Source organism: Mirounga angustirostris, unplaced genomic scaffold, assembly GCF_029215605.1.
Source record: "Mirounga angustirostris isolate CCGP_5_RB_7025 unplaced genomic scaffold, mMirAng1.0.hap1 SCAF_4, whole genome shotgun sequence".
Taxonomy (NCBI): domain Eukaryota; kingdom Metazoa; phylum Chordata; class Mammalia; order Carnivora; family Phocidae; genus Mirounga; species Mirounga angustirostris.
The window spans coordinates 73,107,415-73,126,491 of NW_026991712.1; the positions used below are offsets into that span (position 1 = coordinate 73,107,415).

At 37.8% G+C, this 19,077-nt stretch overlaps 1 protein-coding gene across 1 annotated transcript in view; it reads left to right on the forward strand.

Moving 5' to 3' along the window:
- Nucleotides 1–17,669, forward strand: part of BPNT2 (3'(2'), 5'-bisphosphate nucleotidase 2) — a 37,699-nt gene extending 20,030 nt beyond the window's left edge. Inside the window, exons 4-5 of the mRNA XM_045896532.2 lie at nucleotides 9,443–9,604; nucleotides 11,691–17,669. Coding sequence (XP_045752488.1) covers nucleotides 9,443–9,604; nucleotides 11,691–11,962 — 434 coding nt within the window. The 3' untranslated portion in view covers nucleotides 11,963–17,669. The remainder of the gene's footprint in view (nucleotides 1–9,442; nucleotides 9,605–11,690) is intronic.
- The last annotated feature ends 1,408 nt before the right edge of the window (nucleotides 17,670–19,077 follow it).

The following is a 19,077-nucleotide window of genomic DNA, read 5'->3' on the forward strand; positions in this document are numbered from 1 at the left end:
GTAGTCATGTTTGTTAGCTTTGTGCAGATGGCAAGTCAGATCTTTGATCGTCACGTTGGGAGTTGGGAGTGTGGAAGACCATGCCAGAGAGCTTCCCATGCAGCTCAGGATGACCTCGCCCAAAGCCTTGCCAGTGCTAGCGGATACTGGCATGACATTTTGGCATCACCACAACCATTACGCTGTAGTTTGCCAGAGAGGCTAGCCATGGTCTTCTGAATAGCAGTGATAGTGTGGCCTGTGGTTACAAGTCTAGAATGATGCCATGAGTTGTCCGGGTGGAGAAGTTGAGGGAAAGAGTTAGTGGTGTAAGAAGCATCACTGACAGTCTGAAGGGACTCATCATACTTTTAATGAGTCATTCCCATCAAGAACACGGGGCAAGGATTATGGCCTTTTGGTTCCACTGTTTTCTAAGATGATGAGGTTCTTGATGGTGACAGGATCCATTTTGCCAGTGCCAGCGTTGAAAGCAGCCCTCATGGCAAAGGTGCTGTGGGTTAAATCATGCCCCCCTCAAATTCATGTTCACCCCTGTATTAGCTTCCTAGGGTTGCCATAAAAACAGAAAGAGAAAACCCACAAACTGTATGTCTTTAAACAACAGATATGTAGTCTAACACAGTTTTGGAGGCTAGAAGTCCAAAGTCAAAGTGTTGGCAGAGACATGTGCTCTCTGAAACCTATAAGGGAGAATTCTTCCATGTTTTTCTCTTAATTTCTAATAGTTTGACAGCAGTCTGTTGTGTTCCTTGGGTTTGTGAACACATCACTCCAGTCTCTGCCTTCAACACCTCATGGCATTCTGCCTATGTATCATTGTCTCTGTGTCACTTCTCTTCTTATAAAGACACCAGTCATATTAGAAAGAGCCCACCCTACTCCACCATGGCCTCATTTAGCTAAATACATCTACAATAAACCCATTTCCAAATAAGGTCAGACTCTACTATGCTGGGGAATAGGACTTCATCTTATCTTTTGGGGGACTATAAACTCATAACAGTCAACTTCAGAATGTGACCTTATTTGAAAATCAGGTCTTTACAGATGTAATTAAGGTAATTATCAGGATAAGATCATCCTGAATTAGGGTAGGTCCTTAAGTCAATGAGAGTATCCTTATAAGAAACTGGGATTACAGAGACATACAGAGGATAAGAGGATGGGATGGGTAGAGGCACAGATTGGAGTGATGCATATAAGCCAAGGAACACCAAAGATTGCTGGCAGTTGTTGGAAGCTAGAAGAGAGGCATGGAATAAATTCTCCCTTAGAGTTTCCAGAAGGAGTAAACCCTACCAATACCAGTATCTGGATTCTGGACTGCCAGTACAATTCATAAACTGTGAAATGTGTGAGCCTCCAGACTATGAGAAAATAAATTTCTCTCCTTCTAAGCCACCGTGTTTATGGTAATTTGTCATGACAGCCCTAAGAAACGAATACACCCAGCATCCATATAGCTCTGTTGTTTACTCCACCCTTTCTCACTGTGTCTCAGTGGTGTGGCTGACACTGCATAAAAAGGCTGGCTGTCAAGTGGACATAAGTGGAGACAAGGTTAAGTTTTGATTACTCTTAAAACTTATTTGCTTTGCAGAATACTTTGTATCCCAAATTCCAGCTCCTCTGAGATAGGCTGAACATATACTTGAGTGTTGGCTCTGCATTTCAAGACCTAATCTGTTTTGTGTTAATCTGACCTTATGTCTTTTCATAATTCAGATAGTTTTTACAGTTGACAATTTGATGAGCTGTAAAAGATTTAAGTCATTATTGAGACATATAACTATATAACTATAATTATATAGTTGATTTATGGTTTGTGGATTGCTTTCACATGTTTCCTTTAATCCTTACTGAATAAGTGAGGATATAGGTTAGGCTACTAATTTAGGCTGCTGTAATACATTGCACCAAAATACCAGAGGTTGAACAAAATAGCTGATTTCTCTCTTCTCTAACAGCCTGTATACAAACAGACCAGGCATGCAGGGTATTCTCTCTTGTTGCTTCGCTGTGCTAAATTTTGGTGCCCCCTTCTGCATGACTGAGGATGGCTCTCTGCTTCAACCACATTTCACCATTGAAGAGGATCAAAGGGGAGACGTGGAGGACATTTTCCACTAAGGGTTTGACCTATAAGTTGCACGCATCACTTCAGCTCACATCCCACTGACCAAAATGTAGCTTGAACCCAGCCACAGGGGAGGCTAAGAAATGTAGTCTTTATTTTCGGTGGCCATCCAAGCACCCAGTTCAGGGGTTCTGTCACTTAGGGAGAAGAAGGCAGTGGTTATTGGAGCATAACTTAACCTAGCAGTATTGCTACACTTAGTATAACACATGAGGGAGGGGTACACTTACTAACATCCCCACTTACAGATGAGAAAATGAGCCTCAGAAGTTTGATACATTCCTCAAGGTCATCCAGCTAAATTAGAGGAGGAAGCAACCTCAGGAATTTTATGCAAATCAGTAGTACATCACACCACTTTCATAATAACTCCACAGTTGCCAACATTTGTATAGTGGTTAACTATTTGCAGTAAACTAAGTTACCTCATTTGAACCTGGTGATAACTCTGTGAGACAAAGATAAGTGTTGTTATTTTTGTTTTTTATAAAGATGAGAAAAGGGGCTTAGCAAAGTTCTTAGGAAAGCAACATAGTTCAAAATGTTATAGCAAGAGCTAACCACTCCTTATTAATATCTCACATTTGTTTAGTATTTTCACAGTTCATGAAATGTATTGGCATAAATTCATTTCAGCTTCAAAATAACTGTGGAGGGGCGCCTGGGTGGCTCAGTTAGTTAAGCGACTGCCTTTGGCTCAGGCCATGATCCTAGGGTTCTGGGATCGAGTCCCACATCGGGCTCCCTGCTCGGCGGGAAGCCTGTTTCTCCCTTTCCCTCTGCCACTTCCACTGCTAGTGCTCTCCTGCTCTCTTGTTCTGTCAAATAAATAAATCTTTAGAAAAAAAAAATAACTCTGGAAAGACTATAAAAGAGGAATTATAGTGACCTTCAGTTAAAGAAAGAGAAAACAGGCATATAAAGATTAAGTATAGGGCTTAAGTCTTTGAAGTCCTCTCTCACTTTCTTTTCTTTTCTTTTTTTTTAATTGAAGTATAGTTGACTCATTCTTCGACATGGTTCCTGATTGCCTGTCTATATCCGTTAGGGTTACATTTATCTGTATACAAAATAAATCTGATTACAGTAGTTAAACAGATACAGGTTTTATTTTTCTCACCTGATAAGATGGGCAAAGGGCAGGGGTTTCAGTTTATGGTACTGTTAAGCACCTAACTCCTCTTTTTGCTTTTTTGTCTTAGAAGGTAGTTTTTTGTTTTCATGCTTACAAAGACGGGTGCTTCCAGTTTCCATGGCTCTCTTCCAGTCTGGAAGAAGGGGGAAAGAAGAGGGACAAAAGATCTATCCCAGATATTCTTTGTGTTAGGAAAGAGTAACTTGAAGCCCTCTGCTCCATCTCATTGGCCAAATGTCACATGGCCCCCTTAGCTGCAAACAGCCTGATACTGCAGAGAGAATTAGAATCTTAATAAAGAAAATGAAGAGGAAGTTGATACTGGGTAGGCAGAGATTCACATTCTTTGGGCCCTAATTTCCACATCTGTTCCTTTTAGGGGTGGGGAGAATAAGGATCATAAAATGCCCATTTAAAAAGAAACAACTTTATTCCATAAGACGACGTATCCTCTCCCTCTAGAGTCTTACCTCCTCTAAAATAAAAAAGCCAAAAGTTTCTAACTTAGGAACAGCTTGTGTTCCAAAATGGTTTCTGTAAGTTGTAAGGAAATGTCTGTTGTTCTGTGATGCCGCTGAGTTGCCCAGTACGCTGGAACAAAGGTGCTTGCTAGTCTGCAAACATTCTAAAAGAATCAATAAGTCCTTAATTAGGTGTGGGTTGACCTTCTGTTCCTGGATCGAAGGTTTGTTTGGCTTGTGTCCTCTTTTTGGACTGTTATTTTCAGATCCAGACTGTATATTGATGTTGGCAGAGTACAGACTATCAGGTATTATATGCTTACCAGAATTTAACTACACTTGATTATAATGGGAGCTAGATAGTATTGTTGACAGCAGGGAGAGCAAAACTGATCAAAATTCTTACCAGACTTAATTAGAAGTAATTCATTGAGTTTGAAATTCTAAGAAGCAACAGGTACTTAAATAGTATTTTAACAAAGTAATGTATAAATGTGTAAGTGTAATATATCCATGCAGTGGAAATTTGTAGCTAAGTTACAATGTCTGAAGTGTGTAGCAAAGTACCACTTTTTATTACCCACTGGACTTTTTTTTTAGCATATCCTCAGAATAAACACATTCTGTTAGCTGCTATTTTACCTTTTCATGATTACCTCATTACCATCAATCATTTATTTAAGCATCTACCGAATTTTTTTAAAGTGCTTGAAATAATTTGTCCATGTACGTGTTAGGACAGAATTTGTTGAAATTCTGTAACATGAAATATATTTTTAAAATACTAAATTACTAATTCTTATCTAAAATTATTCTGGTACTATCTACTGAGATACGCTGTCTTTATTCTCTTACACAATACTGACCTCTAGAGATGTAGCACTGTAAATTCACTTCTTAGTAAAACCATGTTTTTTCTGATTATTTCTAAAAAGAATTGAGGTTTTTTTTCTTCTCTTTGTCATTTTTTAACTTTTATTTTGAATAATTTCAAACAAACATAAAATTGTACAGAATCTTCATGTGCTCTTTCATCAAGATTTAACAGTTGAACATTTCTGTATATTTGCTTCCTTCTTTTTTTTCATGTACTTTAAAGAAAATTGCAAGGATCGTGACATTTTACCCCATGCACTTCACTATGCATCTCTTAATATACTATTAATGTAATACTATTATTTTGAATATAATATTAAAATTAACATTCCCTAATTGATCCCATATTCACATCTCCCCCAGTTGCTTCTAAAGTGGATTTTACAACTGGTTACTTCAAACCAAGATCTGGTCAAGTCACATGCATTTTTTTGGTTGTTCTGTTAAGTTCTGTTAATCTCGAACACCCTCCAGTCCTCTTCTTCCCCATGACATTGACTTGTTGAGATCAAGTTAGTTGTTACATAATGTCCTGCTTTTGGGACTCTTCTGATTATTTCCTAAGAGTGTCATTTAACTTGTTTACTTTTCATCTTCTTTTTCTTATAAAGTGCAAATTAGATCTGAAGCCTTGATTGGATTAAGGTTAAGGATTTTTGTCAAGAACACGTTGTAGATATTCTTCATGTACTTCCTGCTGCATCATTTTATATGATATATAAATATCTAGTCTTATTATTAGTGATGCTGTAAGATGGTTAAAATGGTCATGACCAGATCTCTGTTACAAATTATTTTGATTCTCTTGCTACCAACAAGTAGTCTGGAGAAATATTTTGGCACCATTTGAGATCAGGATTCTATCAAACATTTCACATAATAGTTTTAAGATCTATAGAGACATGAAATGGGATTTCTAATTCTGTTGTATTTTCTACATACATTAGCTAGAATTCTTCTACTGAGAAGTTTCTTCATCAACTGGAGTTACTTGTTTATCCTGAAAGGTAATTCCTATTAGAAAGACAAAATACATGTTTAACTTTTTTTCTTCACCAATTTCTAAGTAAGGACTTTGGGTAAAAACTACCTCCAGGGAAATGAATGTTATTTTTTCAGGGAAGAGCAGGCTTTTGCCTTTATTTTTTTGATATCCTTAAGGTCTCGTGGATTTTTCTATATTCAGTGCTATTCAAACTACAGGTATTATTTTTCAAGTTAAATCTCTTCTTTTCATTGCCCACTTTTACTAACACCTTTATATATGCCTTTTTGTTTAAATGCCATTATATGGTCCTGTGCTTTAGGTCTCGTCTGTTGGTTCTCCCCTATGAGCAACAGTGAAATCAGCTTATTGTAGCCTCCTTGACTACCATCCCATTTTAGTCAATCATACCTTTTTTTGATATGTGTCTTTCTATTATTCAGTTCTTCAGATTAAATGGTATCCTTTGACTCTCAACCAGTCAGCTGTGAGATAACATTTACACACTTTTAGTCTTCCACCTATTTTACTATCTTTGGTTTCCTCTTAAATCCACAGTTAAATTTATTCAGTATTGACCAACAGTGCTTTTGCTAAGAGTTCTTCAGTCATCCTTTGGTTGGATAAAACTTGTCCTCTGAAAGATCACTTCAGGAGAACTAGCTCATCCAGGTCATGTTACCGGAGTTCTTACATGTTAAAAGCTTTTTCTGTAGCCTTGATTCTTTAAAGACTCTCAGCTACTTACAGACTCTTTGGTTTAGCCCCTCTGTCCTTGGGCTGCGCTAATAAATTACCAGAAACTAGAGGGCTTAAAACAACAGAAATTTATTTTCTCGCAGTTCTGAGGGCCAGAAATCCAACATCATGTTGTTGGCAGTGTCGTGCTCCCTCTGAAAGCTCAAGGGAAGAATCTTTCCTTGCCTCTTCCAGCTTCTGGTGGCTCCAGGCGTTCGTTGACATGCCTTGGTTTGTAGACACATAATTTCAGTTCGTGCCTCCACTTCTAATTCTCTCGGTCTGTTTTTCTCTGTCTCCTGTTTTTATAAGGATACCAATCATTGATTTAGGGCCCAGTCTAATCCAGTTTGACCTCAACTTGAACTACATCTGCAAAGACCCTATATCCAAATGAGGTCATATTCTGAAGGTTCCCAGGAGACAGGAATTTTAGTAGGACACTATTTCACTCACTATATACTCTTTTTTTTTGGTTAACTGGTAGAAACTGTTGAACTGGTATAATATCTGTGTGGGTGCACGTTGAATCTTGTAGGCAGAAAAGCTGATAATCCGATTTTCTTTCCTTTGTAAGTAGCTCGGGTATTTTTGCCTGGAACGCCAAAGAGCTTTATCTTGAAAGTCTAATAATAGAACTATGATCTATCTCAGATTCAGAGTTGGGATTCTGGGCAGATATCTACATAGTATGTCTCTCAGTGTGGATATTCAAGTCCTCTTTTATTTCAGGAACATTTTTTTGAATCAAAGTTTTAAAGATTAGTTCTATTTCATTGTTTTTGTTTTTCTTTTGAAGAGACTCCTAATATATGTATATTGACTCTTCTCTCACTGACTTCTGTATCTATTACCTTCTTTCTGGTCCCCTTTATCTGTTTGCTTGTTTCACTTATTTTTTGCTTTTCTCATTGCTTACTGTGCTTTTCGACCAATCTGTTGCCTTTCTGTGTATCCTGTGATCTAGAACTAAGTCTTAAGTGATTTTGTCTTGTTGTTGTTGTTGTTTGCATTCTTTCCTGTATTATATGAGTTCCCATTTCATATCTTCCTATTTATCTTTCCTGAGTTGTTTTTTTGTTCCATAGTGTTCTTTTTTTGTTGTTGTTGCTTATTTATTTTTAATCGTCTTTGAATGTTGTGTTACAGTTTTACTCTGCTTTATAGAAATTTTCAAGTAGCCTGAAATGTTTTAATTTTCATTCATTGTATTTTCTTCTTATACTTTTCAGTGGACATTGCAGTTGTACATATTTCTTACTTACATTTGGGCCGGACACCGTGCAGTCGGTGGGAAGGTGGTGGCAGAAAAGGAGTTTGGGTGGTTCTCAGTTCAGGAAATTTTTTTTTTTTTTTTTTTTTAGATTTTTTATTTATTTATTTGAGAGAGAGAATGAGCGAGCACATGAGAGGGGGGAGGGTCAGAGGGAGAAGCAGGCTCCCCGCCTAGCAGGGAGCCCGATGCGGGACTCGATCCCGGAACTCCAGGATCATGACCTGAGCTGAAGGCAGTCGCTTAACCAACTGAGCCACCCAGGCGCCCAAGGAAATTTCTTTTCTGTTAGGACAAGGAAGGCATCTTTATTATCAGGCATCTTTTTTGTTTTCACTTTTCGTCTGTCTTGTTGGATCCTGTCTTGTTTCAGTAAGGCCCTTATCTTCAACGCCTTCTTTTTCTTCAGTTCTGTTTGCTGTCTTCCAGTTGCCTCTCATGCTGAGACTTTCTGAAAGGTGTTCTGTGTCGTCTGGTCTGTTGTCAGGACTTCACTTTGGCTCCGTGTCTTCTCTAGGCCTCCTCTTGTTGCTGCTCTGTTGCCACATCTCAGGCCTACATGCAGTAGTTCTCATTTTAGATGGGACCCTTTCCTTCTGGGGAGAAATCTTGGCTGTTGTTCCCTGAGTTCTACCACCACTGAGAGGCCTCCAGCCTCTTGGCACTTCTGTGAAGCTCCTGCCATGAGAATATGGCATACTGAGGTCAACTATGGCACTTCTTCTACTGATCTTCAGTATTTACTTCCCTTCTTTCTCATAAATTTGTGTTCGTGACTATTCTTCGTCTCCTCCTTACTCTTTAGCTATTGATTAAGGGTGTTACTTGTTCTCCTTGTTGCAATGTGTGGTTTTTAGAAAGAAGTGTGAGAGGAGTCCAAGAGACTGCCATCCTTAGCTCAGAACCTGGACATTCTGTTCATTTTTTTTATTTTTTCCCTGCAGCCAGGAGTAAGTAATAATGCATCTGCTTTCGTTGCTAGCCATGGTGGACTGTGTTTTACCCCATAGTGAGTGACTGCTAGAGCAACAGTCTAATTTGATAATTCTGAGTAAGTTTATTTTCTTGTATAGGTTGGTAGTCAGTGAAGAAAACTTCCAAACCAAGAAAAAGATTTCAAGCCATTTCTAGGGTCTCCTCATCTTCTTAGAAATTTCTGTTCTATTTTGAAATCTAGAGCATTTTCTTTTTATATTCTCTGATAAAGCAGATATGTAAATCTAACTCACCTCTTTAACTGTTTTATGTTTATCACTGAAAACATGAATATATCAGAAATAGGAGGAGAAATAGTAAGGAGGAGAAAATAGTAGGAGGAAAACCTATTTTAAATTTTGAATTATCCAGGGTAGCTAGTTGTGTTTATGTCCTAGGTTGTCGCAGGTTGAGTTCCCCAGAAACCAGACTTTTGAGATGGAGATTAGCATGTAGGATGTTTAGGAAAGAGTGCCCTTGGGATCAAAGTTGTATAAGAGAGGGAAGGAAGCCAGATTACGGTATAGAGAGATGTTGAGTTGCAGTATAATCCCAGTGAGAACTCAGCACCTCACTGGGAGCTCTCGAGCCTGGGAGTTCTTAAGCCAAGTTTTTAGAAGTCATTATCTCTGGTTGGGCAGGGTTATGTGACCTTTTTAAACTTTGTTTTAATATTTGCCTATTTTAATGCAAAAAATGTTAAATATCACTCTCATTCTCAGGAAAAAAAGCATTTTTGTTTTGGGGAAAAACAAGTAATTCTACGGAAAAGGGTATTTTGTCAATCAACTCTTGGTCCTTTGAGTTCCTGTTTCAAAAGCCTTCAGTGCTGTTAATGGATATCATATTTGCTTTTCAGCTTGGGCAATGGTAGACGGTGGGTCCAACGTGAAAGCCCGCACTTCCTACAATGAGAAGACCCCAAGGATCGTTGTGTCACGCTCACATTCAGGAATGGTCAAACAGGTTGCTCTTCAGACTTTTGGAAACCAGACTACAATTATCCCAGCTGGTGGTGCTGGTACGTTCCTATTCCCCTGTTGTGCCTGGGGACAGTGTCCCCCGCATGGTCAAGGCTTATGTTGGGAGAAAGATTTGGTTGTCCTGTGCTTGGGAAAAAAGTGAGAATAGACAGTGTACTTTGCAGACAGGTATGGTCTCCTACTTGGTTATCTCGAGGGTGGGATTTCAGCCACACATGCCTTCTTGTTAGAAATGACCTCACAGGGACACCTGGGTGGCTCAGTCGGGTGAGCGTCTGCCTTTGGCTGGGGTCATGATCCCGGAGTCCTGGGATTGAGCCCCGCATGGGGCTCCCTGCTCCATGGGGAACCTGCTTCTCCCTCTCCCTCTGCCTGCCATTCCCCGTGCTTGTGCTCTCTCTCTCTCAAATAGATAAATAAAAAACCTTTAAAAAAAAAAAGAAAGAGGGGCGCCTGGGTGGCTCAGTCTTTGAGCATCTGTTTTTGACTCAGGTCACGATCCCAGGGTCCTGGGATCCAGCCCCACATTGGGCTCCCTGCTCTGCGGGAAGCCTGCTTCTGCCTCTCCCACTCCCCTTGCTTGTGTTCCCTCTCTCGCTGTGTCTCTCTCTGTCAAATGAATAAATAAAATCTTAAAAAAAAAAAAAAAAGAAAAGGAAAGGAAAGAAAGAAACAGCCTCACAGTAAGGACAATAGTTTCACAACAGTGACTGCTGTTCCTTGAATACTACAAAAGCATCTTCATGTCAGTGATGTACTGTCAGTAGTGGTTTTATATGTGATCTAATTTCAAAGTAATTGTGCTGTTAGCTTAACTGTAGGAATATCAGGGAGAGAAGGGAAGATCAAGCACATTACGATGGCAGAAAGATGTCAGGAATCCTCATAAGTGTTACTAGGATGACTAATCCCTGGGCACTTTTAACACCTCTGAGCTCTTCAGCTTGCATGTCTGGGATGAGCTGGAGTCTGGTAGCCACCCAGCTTACTCTATATTCTGCACTATTTTATTACCTGTTGTTGATCAGGGGTCAGCTTACTTTTTCTAAAAGGCCAGATAGTAAACATTTTAGGCTTTATGAGCCACGTGTAGACTCTACTGCCTACTATTCTTGGATTTTTGGTTTGTTACCACCTTTAAAAATACAGAAAACCATTCATAACTTGAGGGTTATACAAAAAACAGTGCATGGCCTGAATTTGGCTCACAGGCCTTTTGCTCACCCTTGTTTTGAGTGCTTTTTAATATGACAGAAGTGTTTTAATTCAAATAAATAACAAATTATGGTGAAAAACATGTGTTTAAAACCTTTACATGATTACATGTATGTACCTTACTTAATATATTTTCCTATAAGCCCTCTGTTAATGTTGGTTAGGAAGGTAATGTTCAGAATATCCAGTATGAATGGGATACATCAGATTCTAGACCTGGTTTCTTCTGTTTGTTTTATTTTATTATTTTTTAAATTTTTAAAAATTCTGCCTCATTACAGAAAAGGCTTAAGGTTGTGTTATTTTGTCTTCTTTCAAATCAGTGTTCCTAGATATTCAGATGAAACCCGTGGGTATATAGCTTCAGTATAGTATTCCAGAGGAAAGGATACAGAGTGACTGTATCATTCCATAGAAAACAACCACAAAGTAGATTTAAATTTAAAGGATTATAGAAGTATATTTGGCTACACTTGAGAATAGCTTCATAAATTCCTTTACAGTATATTTTTTTGCTCATTTGGGTTCGATGTCTGCACTGTTAACTTCCTTGAAAAAAGAACAAAACTATTTTTAAATAGTTTTAGATTTTGCAATTGCAAAGATAGTATAGAGAACTTCTGCCTATCCTGTGCTGTTATTTTTCACAATGTACTCTTAAAAAGTAGGCTACTTGGGGGGGGATGGGTTAGCCCGGTGATGGGTATTTAGGAGGGCACGTATTGCATGGAGCACTGGGTGTTATACACAAACAATGAATCATGGAACACTACATCAAAACCTGATGATGTAATATATGGTGACTAACATAATAAAATTAATAAAAAAAAAGAAAGAAACAAAAAAAAAAGTAAGCTACTTTCTTTAAATCTTTTGAATAGTAACCTAAATTCTGTGTTTCTCTTTTAGGTTATAAAGTTTTAGCACTCTTGGATGTGCCTGATAAGAGTCAAGAAAAAGCTGATCTATATATCCATGTGACATACATCAAAAAATGGGATATATGTGCTGGCAATGCCATCTTAAAAGCCCTTGGGGGGCATATGACTACCCTGAGTGGTGAAGAAATCAGTTACACTGGTTCCGACGGCATTGAAGGAGGGCTCCTTGCTAGCATCAGAATGAACCACCAGGCTCTAGTCAGAAAACTCCCAGATCTAGAGAAGACAGGACATAAATAAGCAAAGGTGATCACAGGTCACAGCTCTTCCTGAGTTGAGCAGTCAGCCTGAAACGCTGGGGTCTTCAACGCTTTGGTGGAGACTGCATGGTTAAGGCCATCCAGAACTTTTTAAAGTATTTATGAAGCATCAGAGACTTATTTTCCCTGTAATAGGATGCAAGATCAGGGAAAGTGGGTTGCTTCGTGTCTCAAGTATTGTCTTTATTTTTGAGACTATTTTCGTACAGTTGTCATACACAAGGCCGCATATATATATATATATATATATACACACACACACATATATATATATATTTGTGAATTAAAATCTATAGCTGAGTCTACATTGTTATGAGTCACAATTTTCACACAACATCATGAATCTTCACTATTTGTTAGTACTTTCATACAGAATAGGGCTGAAGAAAGGATTGATTTTGTGTAGATTTAATACTACTTTACAATTGTATCTCATTGAAAATAAAGTAATTGGAGGTTTTTACCCCTAATTCAGATGGAAAGCACAAGAAGCCACACATTCATTAATATGCAACAAATGCTCTATTTATCTGTTGTTACTGAATATTTCTTAATGGATTAAAATAGAAAAAGCTTATTTTTTTTTCTTTGAAATTTTAACAGGTTCACCAGCTAGTCGAAAATATAGCTATATGATGATTGCGTTGTAATAGTAGTTTCTGTGTGTGTGTTTTTGTTTTTGTACAGAAAAGTGTATTTGTATCCATGGGTTCAATATTTCTGCCACCTTACTGTTGATTTTTGTTTGTTCTGTGGACATTGCATGGTCCCATCCTTTCCCTCCTAACCAGCATTTAGTCTTTAACATGTAAGGTTTGGATTAAGGTTTCAGGGTTAGCACTAAGATTTTGGTACATTTTCTCATTAGGGATAAATTATGCACTATAAGAATATAAATTATTCTGTTAATTGAGTCATTTGATACTACACAAATTGAGCTAGCTTTCGTTATTTTCAAGTTTTGTTTTAGTACTTTTTAAAAACGTTGCCAGGTTTGTATGTAGAGATTCTCACCTTATCAAGAATGATTTATGGTTGCTTTTACCATTAATAAATGGATCTAATCTAATCTCAAAGTAGTAGCTTTTAAGATACTTTAAAGTTTCCTTTCAGATTAAAATAACAAAGGTTAATGTTACTTTTTAAGTAATTTTTGTTTTAATTCAGTAGGCAGAATCTGACTGGAAGAAAGGCAGTGGCATATTCACTGTGTCCCTGTAATTAGAACCTTGCTCTGTGAACTTTCATCGGAATGTTGGATTTCTCTCAGTGTGTTATCTGGAAACTTCGTGTAAACAATACCATTATTTCATGTGACTTTGATGTCCTTGTATTTTATAACATACTGATTATAGGGGGAGGGGATTGCTCATTGTTTTCTTCTTTTCTTTCTTCAAAACAACTTTCCATTTCTTTTCCTGTCATGGAGGTAAAATTGACCAAAGAATGGACATCCTCACCTAGTGGAATGTGCATACAGCTGTAGGTCTGCCTTTTACATGGTCTCCAGGGTCCTTTCATTCCTCCTTAGGGAACTGAATTTAGTACAAAGCACATGTTTATTCCCAGTCTCTAGCAACTGTTCACAAACCTGATAGTGTGGTGGGCCTCGATAGGTTCAGTGAAAATTCATACAAAGTTTTGGTAGTTGGAACACTTGATATTTAAACAGGACTTACAGGTTCAGAACAGAGTATTGGAGACCTCATCTTTTTACTTTTCAATGAAATGAGAATATTTTTTCCTCAGGAGAGATGGCAGAGGCATATACTATTTCCAGAGTCTGTGGTATAAGCATTTGTTTTAATTGTAATGTGTCAAACATGGGGCAAGAAGACTGGCATATTAAGAAATGGCATTTAATTGGAGGGTTTTTTTTTTTTTTCAATATTACATGGAAAATTTCTAATTTAATGGAAATGAAACTAGATCATATTAGCAAGCATGATTACTTTGGTTTTATTTTTAATTCCATTAATCTGCATGTAGATAATGACTTTGCGAAGGGTTGGTGTTATGTGCAAAAGTTAAGATATTGGCTGACAGTTAAATGCATTATTTTTATAATTTGTTGGGTATAGTCTAGTTACTAATGGTTTTTAAGTGCTTTTATAGAAAATTCATTTTTAATTTTTTTGTTTCTAAAAGTCAATATACATTACAGAACTAATATAAGTACAAAGAACAATATTTATATTTATTTATGTGAGACATTATTGTGCCAGAACATAACCAGTAAAACACCATGAATAAGTGAGGCATGTACTATCTCCCAGAATTACTTCTAAATGCAGCAAAATAAAGTTGAACGTTTAGCAAGCCTCACCTCCCCAACTCCTGGTCTTCCCTTTCCTTTATCTTTGCTATCATTTAGAGCACAATGCTCCCTTAAACTTTTGAGTTTTACACATCACATTTAGTAAAAGTAGTGGCATCGATAACTTCAGTATTTATTAGCTGTCCCCTTGCTCTGCCCTTCATCTCTACCTCATTCCCTGGCTCCCCAGCCCGTTGATGTTGTTCTGTATCTGCCCCTTTCTGGACCATACTCTCCCCCAAAACTTAACCCCTGAATTCTCTCCTAGACCTACTTCTCTCAAGATTGGCTGCTGAGATCTTATGGTAGAACTGAGTTAAGTTCCTGGTCAGGGAGATGAAGCCAGGCAAGAGTTCTGGTTGACCGTTATTTCTCAAAGACTGTTCTCAAAAGGTAAAGGAAAATCACCTTCAAAACCACAAAGATTTACACAGTCAAGTCTAATCCAGTGCTTCTGTCTTTACAAACCATTTCTTTAGATCCTTTCTTCACAGAATGAAAATGCAGAAAATACAAGAATTAGGTATATAAGCCTGCTTAAGAAAACTTGCTTTTTCTGTTAGCTTTCATACTTGTGTCCCTATTTCAGTTGAGATTACAAAGGGCCTACAAGGATCATATTTGTTTGGTATTCAGTTGTCCTCTTTCCTCTAATGTTTTTTCTTGATTTAAATCAACATTCAGATGAATTGTTTATGGCTGTATGATGAAGCTAACAAGTGTTTTGGTTCATGTGTTTTAAGTAACAATTGTGCAAATTCTGTTGCTGAGTGCTCCCTTTGAATATTGTGCTAATTGGGTTCAGAGGAAGTAGGGGAGGGGCAGTGGCTAAGAAGAGGGTGGGAAGGAAGAAAGCTCCAGGGAAGGGTAGCAGAGGGAGGATGCAGAGCAAACATCTGCCTGAGCCCTAGGATCAGGAACTCTGCCCTTGTCTCAGATGTTCAAAAACTGGATCTCACCCAGGCTTTGAAGGTGACAACGATCTCTGATAGCAAAGCATAAGTAAAGAAAGCTGGGGTGCCACCACCCTCTGTTCTTCAAAAAAGAAAATATCCAGCTTGCCTCTCCTTGATAACACCTTGAAAATGGCCTTATGGAGACAATCTTTGGCAGGTTAAAAATAGAATCTACTTGGGTTATTCTAGCTACAACTATTTATCTTGGCTATGTGTTGACTGGTCCTGGATAGAAACTGATTTTTCATTTTTGATCTTCGTTGAATTTGAGGTATATTATTTTCAGTATATGCCTACAAAAATTCTGTCTTGTAACTGTTGTATAAAATCAACCTAGTCTATGGTTTCATTTTTATCCTAAAAAAAGTTGTGCCTTAACAATAGGGCATTGTATGTTAATAAGGGAAAATAAAATCTTTTTTTAATAGATGGGGAAAATAGGAACTTTTTGCCATTAAAATTTAAGTTCTTTTAACATTTTTAATATTAGAGTTGGGGAAAATTCATTAAATTAAATACAATTGATATAAACTTATTTTTGCATAACCTAGCATTTACAACTAAAGTACATTTTTATAAGAACTGGCATCTTGATGTATATAGGTCTGAAATGATACTTCATCCTTTGGTTTTTAATTTGAATTAATACAAGACCAGGATAAGGTACATTTAAAAATTTTTTTTCTTTTAAATCATTTTAGTGTGCTATTGTATCTGTTCTACTGGTCTTCTGAGTTAACGTTGGTTTTTAAAAACAGCTATTCATGGTACCATATCAATAATTTATTAATGCTAAAAAATACTGTGTGTTATGTGACTTAACAAACCAGAACAGTTCCTGGATTGAAGTGGGGAGGGGGAGAATTGGGGATTCTGATAGCAGTTACCACGAAGGCAAGAAGAATTGAACTTTGTATTTCAAAAGGAGGTTTTGGTTTTATGAGGTGCTGTTTATGTAAGTTGTTTATTTTTATTTTATCAAAGCCTGGCAGGTATTAGCATTCCAGTTTACTATTGGTTTCTGTTTTTAAAAGTTATTTTTAAAGTTGGATGGTGAATTAATTCTGTGGGAAAACGAGATTTATAAGTAGGTTTTTTTTTGAGATAAAATAATATAAGCCAAACTTTTAGAAGTTAAGGCTGATGAGTATTAAAGCAACGTTACATAATTGTGTTTGTAAGTGTTCCCTAAAGTATTATAATTAAGGTAATTTGTGTAAATTACAAAAGCAGAAACTGATGTTTGATTAGTAGTATGTTCCGTTAAAATTCCTCTTGAAGTATGTTCTACACATAGTTATTATTCAGGAAAGACTTGCTCATCCTGTATTTTTTTAAATAGGAAATACAGCATGCCAAGGCATCATTAGATCAGTTAGCCTAGAAAGACTTAAATCTCTCTCCCCAAATTATCTCTTCTAAGCTCTCTTCATCATTTATGCTGAGTTGAGGAGGTAACGTTTAAGGACTTTAATTCATGTGTAAAAATACGGACTTCCAATTTCCCTGTAGCATTACGTCCTCCACTGGCAGGAGCCAAAGCTAGTCTTAGAATCTAACAAGAGAGACTGTGTTCTGCCATGATGAACTATGGTGCTCCGGATGGATTTTTCCCCCCATTTGATGATGTTATTTAAGCTACTAGATGTATATACACACGGGGTTGAGTTTACACGAAACTATGAAATGGTGTTTCCTGTTCATGTCCCTGCCTCTTCAAACTTTGTTTTTTTAATAGACCTCACTTCCTGTCCATCACTTCCTTGTAATGGGCTAACACTGATGAGAGGAATTAAAATAAAAGAATACTTTTGAATACTCCTGCCCTATTCACACACATAAAGCTGTGGAGGAGTTAGTCCAGTCCTGTTCCCAAGCCATACTTAGACACCAGACTTTTCTTCTCTTGGCACGTTGTATCCTGCCTCCCTCACCCACAGCACAAAATTAAGGGGGTCCTGACTTTAACCTCTACGGAGAAGTAAGCTCTCCATGTTTTTAGAGCAGTTATTTTGTACCGCACTCATTTTTATATGTGCTGTTGTAAACTTCTTAAGGACAGGGATTGTGTCTTGGTGATTTCTGTATTTCCACCTCAACCCCAGCAGCTAGCCCAGTGTCTTGAATAAATTAGGGGCTTAATGTGTGTTGCACTAAATTGAATAAAGGAGTACTCCTACCATAAGCGTTTTTCATGCCCCGGTTGTGTAAGCTGATTGTTTGTTTTGTTGACTCTGCAAATATTTATGATTATCACCCCTTGCACACTAAATTATTTTTAACTACCCCATGGACATTTAGCTCTAGAAAATGTGATTGCTTCCAATGAAATGACTATCCCGAACTCTCTGCCCCTGGATATACTTTGCCAAACTGAAATTTGAATTTTCTGAATAAATTGGTCATGTCTGAAAGAGATGGTGTGCTGCATCTGCTTTTTCCCTTTTTTTTTTTTTTAACTAGGGTAACATATACATACATACATTTACCATTTTAACCATTTGTAAGTGCACAATTCAGTGGCATTTAATACATTCACAATGTTGGACAACTGTCACCACAATGCTTTTGAAGAACCTGTTCATCATCCCAAACACAAACTACCCATTGAGTCCCTCCCCATTCCCCCTTCACCTCAGCCCGTGGAACTCTTCTGCTTTCTCTTACGAATGCATCTGCTTTTGAACTAATATTTCTGAGATTCTCTCACCATGTACAGAAAGGCATCTGTTTGAGAAGGGGTGTACAAGGCAAAAATAGTCATAACAGAATTACATCTTGCATTCTTTTTTTTTAATTTTATTTATTTATTTTGACAGAGACACAGTGAGAGAGGGAACACAAGCAGGAGGAGTGGGAGAGGGAGAAACAGGCTTCCCGCGGAGCAGGGAGCCCGATGCGGGGCTCGATCCCAGGACTCTGGGATCATGACCTGAGCCGAATGCAGACGCTTAATGACTGAGCCACCCAGGCGCCCCTACATCTTGCATTCTTCATTAGATTTAAGATGGAGGTTAGAAAAAGAGCAAAAGAAGCAAAGACAAGGACAAATTTATAGAAAGGGAGTAATAGAAACAGTATGATGAGAAAGATCTCCAAGGCTTTTGTTTTCCTCAAGTCTTATAAAAAGATGTCATCAGGGGCGCCTGGGTGGCTCAGTTGGTTAAGCGACTGCCTTCGGCTCAGGTCATGATCCTGGAGTCCCGGGATCGAGTCCCGCATCGGGCTCCCTGCTCGGCAGGGAGTCTGCTTCTCCCCCTGACCCTCCCTACTCTCATGCTCTCTGTCTCTCATTCTCTCTGTCTCAAATAAATAATAAATAAAATCTTTAAAAAAAAAAAAAGATGTCATCAGCCCCATATTATGAATTTGATTATTTCATATCCTGGACTTCAGCATCAGCAGAGGTATATTACTTGTTCATATAAATAAATAATAGAGAATTCTATTCTACATCCTAATAGAAATTAGGATATAGACCATTATTTAAAAAATTGTTTCTAAAATCTGAGTATTTTGAAAGCACAGAAACTAATTTGAAGTACAGTTGACACAATATTACGTTAGTTTCAGGTGTACAACCCTGATTCTACAACCCTGTACATTGTGTTATGCTCTCCACAAGGGTAGCTATTGTCTACTGTCACATGTGCTATTATCATACCAGTAACTACACTGTCTATGCTGTACCTTTTAGCCTGGTGACTTACTCATGCCATAACTGGAAGCCTGCGCCTCTCACTCTTCTTCCCTATTTTGCCCATTCTCCCATCTCCTTCCCTCTGGCAATTACCAATCTGTCTTCTATATTTATGGGATGGG